At 27.0% G+C, this 16655-nt stretch overlaps 2 protein-coding genes across 3 annotated transcripts; both read right to left on the reverse strand.

Annotated features, from left to right (window-relative positions):
• LOC134826899 (bombyxin B-1 homolog) lies at positions 1-12124 on the reverse strand. Of its 2 annotated transcripts, none has more exons than XM_063839404.1 (3): positions 11530-12124; positions 812-1016; positions 1-747 (listed from the first exon to the last, which is right to left on the reverse strand). In XM_063839404.1, exons 2-3 carry the CDS (start codon positions 1014-1016, stop codon positions 506-508), a joined length of 447 nt encoding a protein of 148 aa, XP_063695474.1. In that variant the 5' UTR covers positions 11530-12124; the 3' UTR covers positions 1-505. The 2 variants fall into 2 exon arrangements, with proteins under 2 accessions (XP_063695474.1, XP_063695473.1); XM_063839403.1 differs by lacking the exon at positions 11530-12124 and adding an exon at positions 4474-4835.
• A 1260-nt stretch (positions 12125-13384) lies between these two features.
• On the reverse strand, positions 13385-15037 carry LOC134826898 (uncharacterized). Its single transcript, XM_063839402.1, has 3 exons — positions 14831-15037; positions 14470-14710; positions 13385-13808 (listed from the first exon to the last, which is right to left on the reverse strand). The coding sequence occupies exons 2-3, from the start codon at positions 14708-14710 to the stop codon at positions 13543-13545; spliced, it is 507 nt and encodes a 168-aa protein (XP_063695472.1). The 5' UTR covers positions 14831-15037; the 3' UTR covers positions 13385-13542.
• Positions 15038-16655: the final 1618 nt, after the last annotated feature.

Here is a 16655-nt window from a genome sequence, read left to right on the forward strand (position 1 = left end):
TTTTGACTCAAAATTTCGGCGCGATTTGTGACGAGTACAGCACGCGACGACAGGGATGAAAATTTGCTCAAAATACTTTTTAATTATTTTTTTTTGTTTTTTTTTGTATGTAAGCTTTGGCTTAGCGAAAGTTTCATTTTTTTGTTGGTTTTTTTTTTAATATTATTTTGAATAACATCACAAAATATATATTTTTTAATAATAATAACTATAAATGTTGTCATGTTTCAAGTGCTAATGTTTCAGGTATTTTTATGTTTAATATAATATTTATAGTATTTTTTGAGAACTCTTATAAAATACATCAATATATATAAGATAAACAGTATAATATTAAGATCACATTTAAGCTCTCGTTCTCAAGGTTGATTATTATTATGTTTGTTTTGTTGATTCAAGGGATACTTTCTGACAGGTTTTCATTCGAAGCTGAGTGCGTGTGACTTAAAAAAGAGACCTTACGGCACTTTACGTATTGTTTGAAGGCTCGTCGTGGGAAATTTGCTTAGTCGTTGTAGCTGTTGAGACCACCTTTCCGATTGCAATACGACATAAGTTCCGACATTGAGCAGGATTTGCGACAGCAGTCCGAGACGCCGCGCCGAATCCGACGGAATCCGCTTTGTGGCAAGGCAGCAGCGGCAATTTTATTCAAAAACGGCGAATTTTCCTGTCCCGGAATAATCATCTCGCCATTCCAGTCCTTTTGCATGGGCTCGTTGTACGGAAACGTGTCGTAGTCATCAGCTGTCAACGAAATTGTAGACTTTAAGTTAAGATAAAATATGACAATTGGGGCGTCAATACATACCTGATTTCTTTTCGACGTACATCGAGCAAATCAGTTGCAACGTGTCACTCAGCACGGCGCCGCACAAGCGTTTTCGTGTGTGTCTCTGGAACAATTCGGGCTGGTTATTGGCATCACACGTCATAGCTTGCATCATCAATACCACAACAACTGTCGTAATAAATAATTGTTTTGCGTTGATGAGTGTTTGTAGTGTTTGAAGCATCTGCAAAGACAACAAAAAAAAAAGAAATTTTTTGTTAGTGAATTATTTTAACTCACACGCGCTTGTCAATTAATTCTCATGAAGAGTCTGATTATCGAGGCGCCGTGCATGCGACTCGCAGTTAATTGTTGCAACAAATTATTGGGTTGCAATGCAATTTGCAACGGGTCGTAAACGTCGTCGTATCAAGACGTTTCATTGATTGAATTTATTGTTGTGGCGTCTCGCAGACTAATGAATCAGGTAATTTAATTAGATCGTCGATTGGTTGCGTGATCAATGAACTAACTCGTGTAAAATGTTTATTTTTAGAAATTTTATGAAAAACACGAGATATTTTTGAAGGATAAGATTTTTTTCAGGTAAGTTTTGATCTATTTTTTTTTTAACACGGGAAATTAAGATGCTAATACAGTATAATCTCCCAAAATGGGAAAATCTGAGATTCGGCATTATTCTGAAGTTGGGTACCGCAATTTCTATGAAGTTTTAATAAAAAAATCAAATTTTATGTTCATTTAGAATATTTTCATTAAAAAATGGTTTAAAATTATCTAAAATGTCATAAATAAGAGTATGAACTACAAAACACTCAAGGTTTTGATGAAAATATTTTTTTAAAAATTTTTGAAATTTTTTGTAAAATAATATTATTATTAAAAATAATTGGTCAAAAAAAACTCGATAAAAAAAAATTGACAAAAGTGATCTAATTCGCAAAATTGAAAAAAAAAATTTTTGATTCTGAAAAAAAAAAAAGACCTGAAAATTGACAAAAAAGACGATTTTCTCGAAATATACTAAAAGTTACAAAAAATGACAAAAAAGAGGCAATTTTTTTATTTTTTCGTAAAAAATTCGTAAAAAATATGCAAATATGATGCATACCTGATTAGCAATTTTTTAAAAAAAACGAAAACGGGTATATGAAATTTGAAGCATTAACTCAAATTTTGGCTCTCACTCGAGACTTTTTGATATGTTAAACTAAGAAGGTCATAAATAAACTCGAAAAAATATGCAAATATGACGCGATTCATTGCATCTTATTTAATAAATAAAAAAAAAGATAGAACAAAATTATGTCTCAATGACGCTATGAATAAACTATGCAATCGTAAACTTCATAATGAAAGCATAAGTAAAAGAAAATATTTGATGCCTCACATCACCCGATATCAGCATTTCATCGAAAAAAATGGCTTGAGATTTTTTGATAGTTTTGTATTAGTTAGGCCTAAAGTCCAAAAAACCTAAATTTAAAATTCTAGAACGAATCAAAGTGTTTCTTGAATATACCCAAATGCACTAAAAATGTCGAAAATCCGTTTGGTTCGCTCCAGAATTTTGAATTTAGATTTTTTGGACTAGTTTAGGTCTTACTAATACAAAACCATCAAAAAATCTCGTGCCTTTTTTTTCGATGAAATGCTGATATCGGGTGATATGGCCTATAATTGAATTAAAAGGTACGCCATGAACATATAATTTCATAATTGGAAGTATATTTTTAAATTTTTTCATCAGTTTTCTAAATTTTTGAAAGCTAACTTTGACCAACTACAAAGAATTTTCAAGCATATTTTGATCGCATTGTAAAATTTTAATTCTTATTCTATTTTTAAAAATAACTCTATGTTCTATACTAATAAATATCTAAAAATCTTCTCTAAATAAAAGACCAAAGTCCATTTTTTCACAATCCAAGAGAGTCACATGATATTTTGTCAAAATAAACAAACATTTTGCAATTCGTTATTATTATTTTGTTCTTGAGTGACGCATATCAAGTCACAAAAAATCTTGGGTTTTTTTGCTGTAGAAGGATTAACGTCGTTTCTTGACATCCTTTCTCGATAAATCTCTTGTAGACAAAACAAAATATGAAAGTTCTGTTGTTTACAAGTTAACGATGATTTATTTTGGTTCGAGCCATAACACAGCTGACTCAGACACTCCAATCACATCAACATCAAACGAGTTTTTGCATCGACTTCCATAACCACTTATAATTTCTTCTTGAGAAATGTTTTTATTTTTTTAGTAAACAAACAAATCATCTTCGCCGTATTTCCCAACCATTTCCTTAAACGTCTAGTCTAATCAATTCCAAACAACTGGTTGACTTTATCATTGCTCACTTGATTCTACGACGACGGCATGTGTCGAAATATTCGTTCGTTAACAATTTTATTTTACAGTAATAAATAGAGTTGTAATGTAAGTGACTAAAAATAGACGAAAAAAAAAATTATCTCGCGTGTGCGTGAGTAAGTAACGAGTTTCATTCATCATTCAAACTAATAAACAGCGACAAATTGAACGATAAAGTTTTTTTTTTAATTTTTTCATGTAACACATAATATGGTGATAAGAAACTTGTTTACTTTACAATTTTACATGAAAATCAGTTTTTTTCTTCATCTCGTTCGCGTTGAAAAAATTCAGTCAGTTGTCTACGATTTTGTTTATAAATAAAATTTATTACACTCTAGACAGCAACTGTGAAATACTTGACCGATAATCGAAAGTCGTAAACAAGTGCAGTGCAGAGAGGAGATTCCGCGTTGTTGACCGACTCTTGATATCAGAATTTTGAACTTTTTTTTAATGAACTGATTCATTCAATTTTAAAATATTCTGGGAACAAAATTAAATTAATTAAATTAAATTTTACTATTTCTACGAAAATTTGTTAGAAACCTACATTTTAATGCAATTTTCTAAACAAATTCGTAGAAATCGTAAAATTTCGAATGAAGTTCGTCTCTTTTGTCGTTGTCGTTATCAGACGCTGAGCTGGCATAATGCTCCATGTCGCATGGGTTAGTTGCCAGCCACGCGCCTTGTTTTTGTCATTCATGTTTACAAAATTTGTTATTTAAATGCAAGTTGATATGGCTCCGAAACTCGATCTTTTTCCACAAGACATTTCGTCTGGCGAGGAAAAAAATTCTTAATCTTTTCGACAAAATTAAAGACTAATTTAAAAATTATAGGTCGGTACAAGTACATCAAAAAAGAACACAAAAAAACACAACGAAGACGGGAATTCATTGACCTTTGTTATTCACCCCGAAAAAAAATTATTATTATTATTATAATCACACACATGGAGAAAAAAAGGAGACGACGACGAAATCTCAGACAACGACATTTTTTGTTAGTCGAGAGTTCACTCTTTTGTTATGCTGCTGCGTGGTTCAGTGACTGACCTTGAAATTGAATTGAACAATTCTAGAAAATTTGCATAATAAACGTTAATTTTCGTGTGTCTCATTGTCGCGAGAGGAAAGTAAAAATTATTCTATTTCACGTGAAAAAAAAAATAAATAAATAAATAGACACTTGAACTAACAATGGAAATTTTTTCTGGGGTCATCGACAAAATTATCTTTTTTTTTAGAAAAAAAAAAATGTTTCGTATCAAAATGCAAACAAAAAAATTCATGTTTACCTCCTATCTTATCAAAATCCTTTGATGTCCAATAATGTAAATACTTGTGCCAGTAGATAATGCAGGTGGTTGAGTTGCAATGTGTGTTATTGGTAATTCTTTTGTTCACGGTACACATTCAATTAAGTTTTGTTGTGTTAAAAAATTAAATTTAAACTTTTAAAAAATTGTTCTTTAATTCTAAATATCACTAAATGCTCGTTCTTATTTTTTAATTTTTTTTTAACTTAAAAATTATTTTTTTTGTAGCGTTTAAAAGTAATGTTTTTAAAAAAAATAATAAAAATTAAACAAAACACTTGTACTATCCTTTCCCCCTGCCAATGAAACGATAGTCTATCGTGTTTAGTTTCGACGACGGTCTGATTGCAACTAGTGAGAAACTATTAAAAGACTTTAGCTCATAAATGTAATTTATATAGTTTTACTCTATTATGTGTGTATGCACATACATCGCGTACACACACACACACACATGCATAGCCTATATAATACCAACATTACTCTAGATTCTTGTGTGAGTATTCTCCTTATATTATTTCACACTTTGTGTCTAGTGTTTATTATTATTTATTTTTTCTTTATTTGATTTATTATTATTATGCTACTACGATTGCATAGATGAACTTTATTTACAAAAAAATTTCCATCATGCGTTTTTTTAATATTTTTTGGTAAGGTGACCAGGTCAAGACTTCTAAAAAAAAATTTTTTTTTTAATTAAATTGCCACATGAGACGTGAGATTAATGGCTCAGGCTGCTGTTATCGCCCATTAAACATGTTGTTTACAACTTTTTTCGTACAACCAAAATGAACTTAGACCAGGTTATCGCGACTTGAACTTTTGTCGAAGTAATTTAATTCGTAGTACGCGAGACGAAATTGATGATCGCGAGCTATTATTTTATGATTTATGTGTTAATTTAATTTGGTGCAGAAGTAATTAGGAAATATTGATCTTAAGTAGCAAAACAAGATCAAAGGCCTAAGCGATTAGGCATCATGTCTGAAAAAATGATATAAAAAATGTGACAGATTTGAAATGAGTGCAAGGGAACTTGTGATTAAAATTTTGATCGTTTTCAATAATAACATTTTTTTTTCGAAATAATTATATTTTGGTTTAATTTTGAGGTTTTTAGTTCATTTTTTATGTTTTTTTTTATTAAAATAATTCAATTATGCATTACAATTTTTTCTATTGCAAAATATATCTTTTCTAAGATGTGATCTTTTTTGTTTGAGTTTTTTAAAAATTTCGTTCAACTTTAGTTTTAAAGAAAAGTGTATTTTAATCAAATATTTATTTTTTTTAATTTATCAAATAAAATAAAATTTATTTAAAAATCTAAGTTTATTAAAAAAAAAAAAGAAAATTAAATTTAAAAATTTATATTTTAATTATTAAAATTTTATTGCTCTACTTTTTTTTCTAATTAAAATATTTATTTAGTTAATTTATTTTATTCTATTTATCTTTTGAATATTAAAAGTTAAGATTTTATTCGGATTTTATCAAGAAATGATAAATTTAAAATTTTATAAAAATATTTTTAATATAAAATTTTAAATTTAAATCTTAAATTTTTTAATATTCAAAAAAGTTTAAAGAAAAAGAAATATTTTTTTTAAAGATTTATTTTTTAAGAAAACCTTTTCATCATCAAAAAAATCATAATTTTTTGTCAATTTCATAATTTTAAAATAAATTTGAATTAAATTTAAAATTTTTTATTGTACAAAAAACTGAAAAATACTTGAAATTTCAGTAAAAACAAAAATTTTTAGAAAAAAAAAATCTAATTGTCACCGTAAAAAAATTACAGGGAACCATTTAAATGTTCTATTTTTAGTTTCATCTCTAAATTTTTTATCTTGTTTAGAATAACCATCCAAAACAAAGAAGAGAAAGAGAGACATTTAATTCTATAGGTACATAACACACAAAAAAAATTATTTACCAGTTTTGGACCTTTTTTTCGTGACACTGTATTAGTGTAATATTTTTATTTTCGATTTTTTTTTGTAAACAATTTTTTATGTATTTATTCTCTTATTTTTAGTCAATCATATGGTTTATTTATCACATGGATCCTGTTATTTGTGAGTCAATATCTCATCTCAAGAAGTTTCTTGATAATATTAAAAAAAACTGTTTTTTCATTGATTATCGAAAATGAAAACAAACAAGAAATTCAAATGCGGTTCCACGAGGCGACCAACAAATCGTCCATGCAAAATTATGATAATAAGAAGCGAATGGAGAAGCACGTCCCCTGTTTTGCTGTTAATAACCGGTCATTATTTTTATTATAAATAAATTTATTTGCAGTGGTCTGTAATTTGTTCCTATATCGAGAGACGATACCTGGAATGAATGACGATTAATTTATGCAAGATGCAACATTGTATGAAGTTATAAATAAACCTGAAGACGTAGAAAGAAAGAAAAAATCCATGGAAGGTAAAAATCTTCTTCAGTCTTCAAATGTACAAGAGTTTGTGAGTGTTTAAGGCAAGCAGCTGACAATTTTGTATTGTTTAAAGAAGAACAAGATGATATATAAAAAGTTGTAAGTGTGTGTTCTTTCCTTCTCTTTTCGTCTAAACACTCTTGTAGTTTTCTTATCATCAACTTTTCTAAAAACAAATCATAAAAGATCGAGAGACGATTGTGAGAGAGAGAGAGCGAGACATAAAAAAAGATCATAGGAAACGTTAATGTTGACATGAAGTGACTTTTTCTTTAACGCATTAACACATTTAATTGCTCGTAACGTATTTTCATAATTTTCTACAACATTGTCAGTCATTAAATATTTTTTCGCTCATTATTTAAATTGCAACATTTAAATTACGTCACAGTGAAATTGAAAGTGCATCTACGTGACCGAACGCTCGCATCTCGCACTATCTCGATAAATTTTTGTTAAGCAAACAATTCCAGTTACGAAGAATTTGATCCAGAAAAACAAACAAACTAAAAAAAAATAGAATAAACTTGACATGCTTGCCTCAATATTGTTTGATACCCACGACGTTGCATTGCAATGCCGCAGAACAGCGTCTTAATTGTTTCTTGCGATTTTAACCTTTGATCAAGACAGAAAAAACCCCGCCGACGTCTCACTAAAAATAAACTTTTTTGACATTCATCAAGCATAATTTTTTATCTGACATAGATCTATTTGCGCACTAGAATTATGTCAAAAACGAATAAGTGTGAATTAAAAAACCATTAGAGTCACTTGATTATTACTTTGTCATCATCATCATCGACGTTGTCTAATGTGGCGTTTCGTTATGTAAGACAGAAAGAGATCGTCAGTGCAGATCGCTCTTTTTGAGTCCATTTATGACAATTTGTGAAGAATGCAAGTTTTGTAACAGCAAAAGTTTTTTAAAATGTCTATTTTTATTAAAAAAAAAACATAAAAAAAATATTAAAATTTTAAAAGTTTTGATTAAAATTATTCAAAAATTAATTAAAAAGTGGACCCGTATACTTCGTTCTACCCGTGAAAATTTTTTTCTTATTAAAAAAATTTATAAGAATTTTCGCATTTTTTTAATTTTTTTTTTATATTTTTTTTATAAATTGAACTCGAAAAAAATATTTGATGATTTAATAATTTTTTTTTATTCAGTTAGGCCGCTCCAAATTTATTTCAAACTTTTTGTCCAAAAACTTTTTTTCAAAATGGGGCGGAGGGCAAAATAAATTTTTTTTTTTATTTTTCATACAATATGACAAAATTTTAACAGTTTTTGTCATTAATCAATACTTTTGTTGATTTTATGGTATCTACTTTGAGATTTGATGATTAAAAATTTATAACAGAGTATTTCAAGTTAAAAATTTAAACAAAAAAATTTCGTAAAAATAACTGTCAAAAAATTTTGAAAAATAATTTTTTGAAAAAAATTTTAAAAAAGAAAATTCATGTTAAAATACTATTTTTAATATAAAAATTCTTTGAGAAATTTCTTGAAATTTTTTATTTTTTTTTTATTTGGATTTTCGACTTTTGAAATCGGGCATGGGACAAAAATTTCAAAAAAAATTTGGAGCGGCCTTAATTAATTAATTAGTTTTTTAAATTAATTTTTAATAATTTAGTTTAAAATAAAAATTAATTTTAATGATTTATTTTGTTTATAAAGAAATAAAAATTTAAAAAAAATCAAATAAAAGTTTAAAAAATAATATATAAGTAATTAATAAAATAATAATTAAATTAATAATAAATAAAAATTTATGTTATAAATAACTTTTTAAACGAAAAATATTAGGAAAAAATTTTTAAATTAATTTGGAATAATTTTAAATTTTAATAAAAAAAAAATTAAAATTATTTTCTTAAACATTTTTCAACTGTCTAATTAATTTTAAAATTATTAATATTTTTTTCTGAATTTTTCTCTAAAAAAATATTTTTCGCAATTTTTTCATTTAGCGCAACTCGAATTTTTCACAATTTATTTTTGAGCGAATCTTGTCAAATTCAGCTGATTACGAATGCTCATTGTTATGATTTATTTATATTTATTGTAATAAGTACAAATTATCATTTATTGTCCATTTTATATTTGTGAATGATGCGTGTGAATTTATTATATAATATGTGCAATCAAGTAAGCGCAGAATAAAGACGATCTCATGAAATATTTAAATCTATTTTATTGCTCAAGAAAATTATGATTTATTTTTTTTTTCGAGCGCGCTCAAATTGATTAATCGCAGAAAGCAAATTTTTCCTTGTTGCCCGACCTAAATACCTCTCACGTGTAATTGAATTTCGCATTCTAAACTTTGCGATCACGTTGAAGGCTTTTGAACCCCCAGCTCGATGTGCCGCGATCTAGAACAGTGTGTGTGATGCACTCGAGTGATGCAACCGAAGTTTGTTGCATTTGAAAGTAAAAACGCGAGTTACGCGCTCACAGGTTGATGAAAATTTAATTTATTCCGCGGAATAAATGAATATATCACGCTGCTGACCCATATAAAGACCGTCGTCCGTCAGCAGAAATTCACCTGGCTGCTTGTCATTTGTTGTTTATTGCGCGTAAATTTTGTTTTTTTTTTTTGTGTTGCATGACACCGAAGAAGAATATAAATAACGACAATCCATCATCGCATCATCATCATCGCCACTTCTGACGAGAAAACAAACAAATATTTTCAATGCAAATTTCCCATTCATGAAATTTCGAAAAATTCTCGAGGTGAAAATGAGTGGAAAAATATTATTTATTATTATTTTTAGCCACTGCTTGGAGAGAAAGAGAAGATTACGACGTAAAAAAATAAAACTTTTTTTTTAGTGCATTCACTTTGCGGAGTGAGTCAGTTTCTCAGATTATTATTACTATGTGCAGAGACAATAAAAATGTTTGCGTCTTCGGCGGACATTCAACTTCGACGCATCGTAAGTGACTTGACACCGACTTTAATCCATTTTTTCTTTGCGTGTACTCTACCCCGGCATTGTTTGTGATATCTTGTTGTTGTTGATTTGTGTTCCTGTTAATTTTATTTATAGACAACGAGATTCGCACCGAGCGAAAGTACAGAAATGGGGTTGTTTACTGTCCGCGCGTTGCGTACGCTGTGTGGTGCCACACAGTGATTTAATCGGGTTAAATTCGCGCTACGGTGCAAAGTTGATATGGGAAAGGTGAGTGACTTGTCGCCGTTTAAAAATTTTATTGAGGAACAAGGATTTTTTTGAATGTTAAAAAAAATTTTAGAAAGTTTTTAAGGATTTTTTTTTTAATTTTTAGAGTATTTTAAGTATTTTTATTTTAATTTTTTAAATTTTTATTTTAATATATATTTTTTTTTTAATTTTTATTTCAATATTTTTTTTTTAAATTTTTATTTTAATATTTTTTTTTAAATTTTTATTTTAATATTTTTTTTTTAAATTTTATTTTATTCCAAAAATAAGGCGAATATAATTATTTAACCTTTTTAATTTTCAAAAAAAGGCCTTTTTGGATTTTTTCGACGTTAAAACTTGATGAAAAACGTCAAAAATTTGATAAAAATTTTACATTTTTTTTATATTTTCGTGATATTGATATATGTATGTCTTTAATACGAAAAAAACTTAATATTTTTCAAAAAATTAAATTAAAAAAAAAATACAATACAAAATTTTTAAAATTTTGTAAAAAAAAAACTTTATAGAAATTATTAAATTTATTTAGAAATTTTAAATTTTTAAAAAATTAAATTAAAAAAAAATTTTGTAAAAAAAAAACTTTATAGAAATTTTAAATTTTGTAAAAACTTAAAAAACAAGTAAAATTTTTAATTTATTATTTTTTTTAATTTACTTTGAAATATTTTTAATCTTAAAAAAATAAAAATATTGAAAATCATAAATAAAAATTTCTAAGGCTAATCATAAATTTCTTTAAATAAAAAATAAAAAAAAATCATTTATTTTTTTTAAACACATAAACATAATAAATATGTGTATAAAAAATAAAGTTGAATGTTAAACGTTAACCTAAACTCAAAAACAATTTCTTCCAGAAGAAATTCCTCAAATCAAGCAGAAATAACTCGAGATGAATAATAATAACAATAATAATTAAAATTCATAAAAACAATAACAAACAATGCTTATCACAAATTTTTTTTTCATGCACGACCTTCGCACGGATGTGTAAAATCATGAATTTAATGCGTGAGCAAATAACAAAAACAACATCATCTCGAAGAACATCCAAAACCGGATTAAAAATATGTTACTCGCCCATGTAATTATTTTAAAAATAAACCAAAAAATCCTTCATTCATAAAAAAAAAGTTTTTTTTCCGTCGTGTGTGTTTTGATATGGTTAGCATAGAAAATTGACGAACTTATCAGCGACTTACTTATTTTTGACATTAAGTAATAGAAAAACAAAAATAGAAAAAAAAACGGTTTTTTGTGGTTTTAAATTATTTTTAGAGTTACGTTAATACGGATTTTGGTCAAGAGGTTTGTTTATTTATAATTTCTAAGCTAAATATAATTTTAAATAAAAAATGACTCACCTTTGAAAGTTTTTGTTTTTTTGAGATTTATTTATTAATTCAATATTTGACTTGAGTGGATTGATTCGTATACGGAGGAAAAAGTAACAGCGTGTAAGTAGTACGTTGCTTACTTTAACAGTTAATTTAAAATTATTAAAAAAAATAAAACTACAACAATAAATAATCTACTCAAAATATATAATAATAAATACTTTTTTATATTTTTAATAATTTTAATTAATTAATAATAATTAATTTATTAAAAAATAGGAGGATTTTTTTATATCACAATTTTATTTATTTATTTTTTCTTTTTTTTCAATAAATATCCTTTTTTCCGATATTTTTTTATAAAAATAATAATTTTTTCAAGTCTGCCTCGTAATCAATCCACGAACACCAAGCGTTTGAGAATACGATGCTCATTTTCACTCAACAATAATTTTCCTCTAAATTTTTCAAGTGAATGTTTTATTTTTATTTGTGAAATTTTTCATGTGTTCAATAGTATTTCCTTGAAAATTTCACTTGTTTTTTTTCAAATCTCTTAATTTATTTTTGTCTTAAAAAAAAACAATTTTTTTGTGTATTTTTTGCAGTTGCACGACAGAAACTTGACTTGCAAGACGGTCACTTTGGTACTGAATTAAAATGTGTGTCTAGGCGTCTCTTATATTGAAATGATGATGAAAGCAAAGTTTTTTTTTTGTGTGATTTTCTTATCATTCACACAATATTAATATTAATAATGAGTTCATACATGTTGTTCGCATACTGTATATGATGTGGTCCGAAAAAAAAAATCTTCAATGAATGAATACGACGTGTTGGCAATGTTCGAATTACGAATTAAAATTTGTGTTATGAGACTTACTGTCCAATTTGTTATCAATTGTGACCAATTAATAATATTTAATATTGATCATGAGCTGGAATCCGGAATGGATTTGAAAAATATTAATTTTTTTAATTTTTATGTAGTTTGCGATAGAGAGAAACCGTGTTATCGTGTGCTGATGTGAGGCACGTACCATATTTATTTTTTTTGAGTGATATCTTTTTTTTTAAACCCAAATCCGAGGGCGTTCTATGTTTATTTTGAATTTTAAATTATATTATTCTAATGTGCATTTGTTTATTTTTATAATTTTTTTTTGGTTTATTCAAATTGTTTACCAAAATAAAGAATTAAAGATAAAATTTTATCGGGTTTTTGTTTGTTTTTGTCGTCAATTGTGATTAAAATCACGTTTTTCGTTAAATCTAGACGACTTTGGAATACGAGAATCGACTTGGTGACGATTTTTGTGTGAAACGACGAACCCCTATTACTAAAAAAATTAAATTTAGAACAAGCTCTATTTTCGAAAAATCAAAACAAATCACGAAATTGATGACAAAGCAACAATTAAATCCGCAAATAAGCAGTGAATACTTAGAAAAACGGGACGTTTCATGAGAAAAAATATTAAAAAAATGATAAGCGTGGCAAGATTTTTTATTTTTGTTATTTTTACTGAAAAGAGGTGTGTTTTGGTAATGTATGATAATTTTGGTAAAGGAAAAAAATGTAAAAATAAACAATTCCCATCCCTTAAAATCAACACTGACCTACTCGCGGTTCTAACCTTTGATTATTTATGAATTAAATGACGGCGCCAACTTTGTAAACAAATTGACTCATAATCAGTTTTCGTATAAAATTGGTAATAAATCACAATGCGAAGCGATTTTATAGAATCTTGTTTACAATGCGCATTTTTTTCGCTCGCAAATCCACTATATCTTCACGTGGACCGTTGTTTACTGCACCGGAAATTGCGTTCTGAGCATCTTTTGTGTCGGATTTCAAAGTCTATCGTGTTAGATTTGAATAAATGTTTTTTATTTGAATTTTTTGCTACATCAAGATTGGATTTTTAATACAAAAAAGTTTTAAAATTGGTCCTTTCGTTTCGTTTTTTTTTTCTATCAGTCTCTTGCTTTTCTTACTAATTCTTTTTTTTTGACGTTACTTTAAGCGTTTTTTGCTCACTTGTCGTCATCGTTGTATGACTTAAGGCCGCCTTTGCCGTCGCAGTAGCCAATCATTTCGGCTGTCGTGCACGACTTTTGGCAGCACTCGGTCACGAGCGATTGGCGATGTCGGCCGGTACGTTTGCCGCTCTTCCAGATATTTCCGTACATTTTTTTGAGGAAGGGCTGGAAATCGAAATTGTTCATGGATGGTGGCATCATGTCGTTCTCGTCCTCTTTTTCGTCGTATTCGAAGTCAGTAATTGTGGGGAACATGACTCCTTGAAGATTTTTTTTATTTTTAGAAAAAACGACAAAATGAGTGATTTTTAATGGCTAAAAACTTTTTTTTTTTTTTTTTTGATAAAATCCAATTTTTTATTTTTTAAAATATTGAATTTAAAATTTTTTTTTTAGATTGCTTTTGTTTTTTATGCCCCATTTCAAAATAAACAATGCAAATTAATAAAAAATTTGCAAAATAAAATGAAATTGCTTTAAAAATACCGTTTTTGGTCTTTTTTCATGCTTTAAAAGATACTTTCAAATTTAAAAAAAAATTGTTATTGAAAGTTGTACTTAACTTGACATTTTCTTCTCTAAATAATCTCTTTACTAGCATTTATTTTTGCCATAAATACATAAAATATAATAAAATAATGTTCTTCTCTAAATAATAAAAAAATATTTTTCAAAATTTTTAAAATATAAATTTTAATAAGAAAAAATCGTTCAAATTTTTATAATTTTTTATGGAAAAGTATTTTAAATTTTTCATTCTAAAAAAGTTTGAAATAAATTTAGAGTGGGCTTATTGTAAATTTTAAAATTTTGAGATTTTTTTGCAAAAAAAATAAAAATTTTATCAAAAAAAAAATTTAGCTTTGAAATTTTTTTACCGGAAATTTTTTTGTGGTTCAGAATAAAAAAAAATTAACTCACTCATTTTCGGAGATACATGCCGTTTTTCCTTTTTTACAAAGTAATTTCTGCACAAATACTCCACGTTCATCGACAAATCGGGTCCACACACTCTTCCACGCGTTTGCCGTTCAAAGTGATCCACGGCATTAAAATTCACGGGCTGCACATTTTGGCAGTTGCCATTGCGTGGCAAGAAAAAGAGCACCAAGACAACTGTAAAGAGTGTCCATTTGGCAGCGAGCAGACAGGAAGATCCCATCTGGAAAAAATGGAAGAGCTTAGTAAATTTGTGTGTGCCGATTTGAGTGCCGAAATTTTTTTTTACTGAATTTTGATTTTTTTTTTGTTTTAATAAAAAAATATTTTATTTTTTTCTTACCTTGTTAAAAAATCGCTTTGACGTGAAAAAGCAAAATTAATTCACTTAACAATAATTTTTTTTTAATTTTTATTATTTTTCACTGATATATTTTTGCTTTATCAGAGCGAGTTCTTTCCAAAGCGACGAACAACGACAATGTGATGATAATCCGTGATACTTTGATGGTTTTATACTCTGGCGTTCTCCGAAGACTTCCTCCGTCCTCGAGACTGTGCGACGCAATGCAGGTAAGAGATGATACAAAAGTGGTGAAATATTAATGTGATGTTCACTGAGCTTTTCAGTTACGTTTATGATAATTATATTTTGCTCTCTCCTTAAGCGCAGTGATTATTTTAACGACACGATTGATGGAGCTCCAATAAGTTGTTTATTAGTACCAAGTTAAAAATTTTGGGCAATCTGTTTTGAAATTTATTGAAATTCAATTTAAATTTTTTTTTTTTAAATTAATTAAAAACATACAAAAATTGTTTAAATTAAAAAAAAAAAATATAAAATAAATTAAATTTTTAAAAATAAACTTAAAATAATGTTTTTTAATTATTTTAACGAACTAAATTTTTTTACGAATTATTTTTTTAATTTAATTTAAAAATATTTTGAGTAAATTCATGTATTTAAAAAATAAAAATGTTTTTAAATATTTAAAGTAAATTTAATTAAAAAAAAAATAATTTCTTTAAGCCTTCTTTAACGTATCTATTTTTTTAAATTTTTTACCACAAAATTTTTAACTTGGTAATACTTATTTATCAATAATAAAAAATATTTTAAATGGTGATAGTATAGGGGAAGTAGATTACAAAACGCGAGAGACAAAGATTTTTCGTATTTGTCGCTCATTCACAATATAAACATATTCTAATGATTCAATGAAAAAAGATGTTTCGTTGTTTATTTTGTAACATGAATGAAATTACCTTCAATGATCGCTTCGATGATGATGATTATTGAAAAGAGAAACAAAGATCAATAATTTTGTTTTATTTAAAATTTTGCTGAAAAAAATGTTTTTATTTTAAATCTTTATTTGAATTAAAATTAAAATTTAATTTTTAAAAGTAATTTATTTTTTTGAACTTTTAACCAAATTAAAAAAAATATTTTTATTAAACTTTTCACTTTTTAATATTTTTTACATAATTACATAATTTTCATAATAATTGACATGAAGAAGTCTACAAAAGTTTCGACAGTTTTTTCAGCCTTTAATGAACAAATTTAATTAATTTAACGTCTTAAAATATTTTTTTTTGTTTATTAATAAAAAATCACACAACAAAAAATTAATATTTTTGTCCTTGTCTAACTTTTCATCAAGTCATAAAACAGTACTAACATCACACCATCACAAAATATCTTCGCGAATTTCCACATTGTCGATAAACAAGACATAAAATTTCTTTTATGACGCAATCTTTGATGAAAATTCAACGTCCTGAAATTCGCTTAGAGACAAAAAAAAATACCTCGTAAAAAAGTTTCCTTCACCACTTCAACTGCGTAGGAGGAAAAATCTTCTTTAAATAATCGATTTGACATATTAAGGTTACGTTAAATCTAAAATTACAAGCATATGTTAATGCGTTCATTCAAAAAAATTCCGTAAAAAACATGTTTTTGTAACAACTCCGCGCAATAAATTTATTATTATTAGGAATTTGCCATTCAGATAAATAAAATGAATCGGAATTGAGAGAGAATTAAACATATTCAGCGTAAACAAAAAGGGCACGAGGCAGTATTGTGATCGGACTTGATCGTCGTTCAACTGGCATGGCAATTGATTATTGCTACACGAGAGTGCGACGGAGAAAGA

The sequence above is a fragment of the Culicoides brevitarsis genome, chromosome 1, assembly GCF_036172545.1.
Source record: "Culicoides brevitarsis isolate CSIRO-B50_1 chromosome 1, AGI_CSIRO_Cbre_v1, whole genome shotgun sequence".
Taxonomy (NCBI): Eukaryota; Metazoa; Arthropoda; class Insecta; order Diptera; family Ceratopogonidae; genus Culicoides; species Culicoides brevitarsis.

What these genes read in the sequence shown, in the direction of transcription:
- LOC134826899 (XM_063839404.1), bottom strand. Translation starts at nt 1,016, where the DNA reads ATGCTTCAAACACTACAAACACTCATCAACGCAAAACAATTATTTATT. An exon ending in GTACGTCGAAAAGAAATCAG is followed by an intron (nt 748 to 811) that starts GTATGTATTGAC and finishes TTTCGTTGACAG; the next exon opens with CTGATGACTACGACACGTTT.
- LOC134826898 (XM_063839402.1), bottom strand. Translation starts at nt 14,710, where the DNA reads ATGGGATCTTCCTGTCTGCTCGCTGCCAAATGGACACTCTTTACAGTT. An exon ending in GCATGTATCTCCGAAAATGA is followed by an intron (nt 13,809 to 14,469) that starts GTGAGTTAATTT and finishes AAAATCTTCAAG; the next exon opens with GAGTCATGTTCCCCACAATT.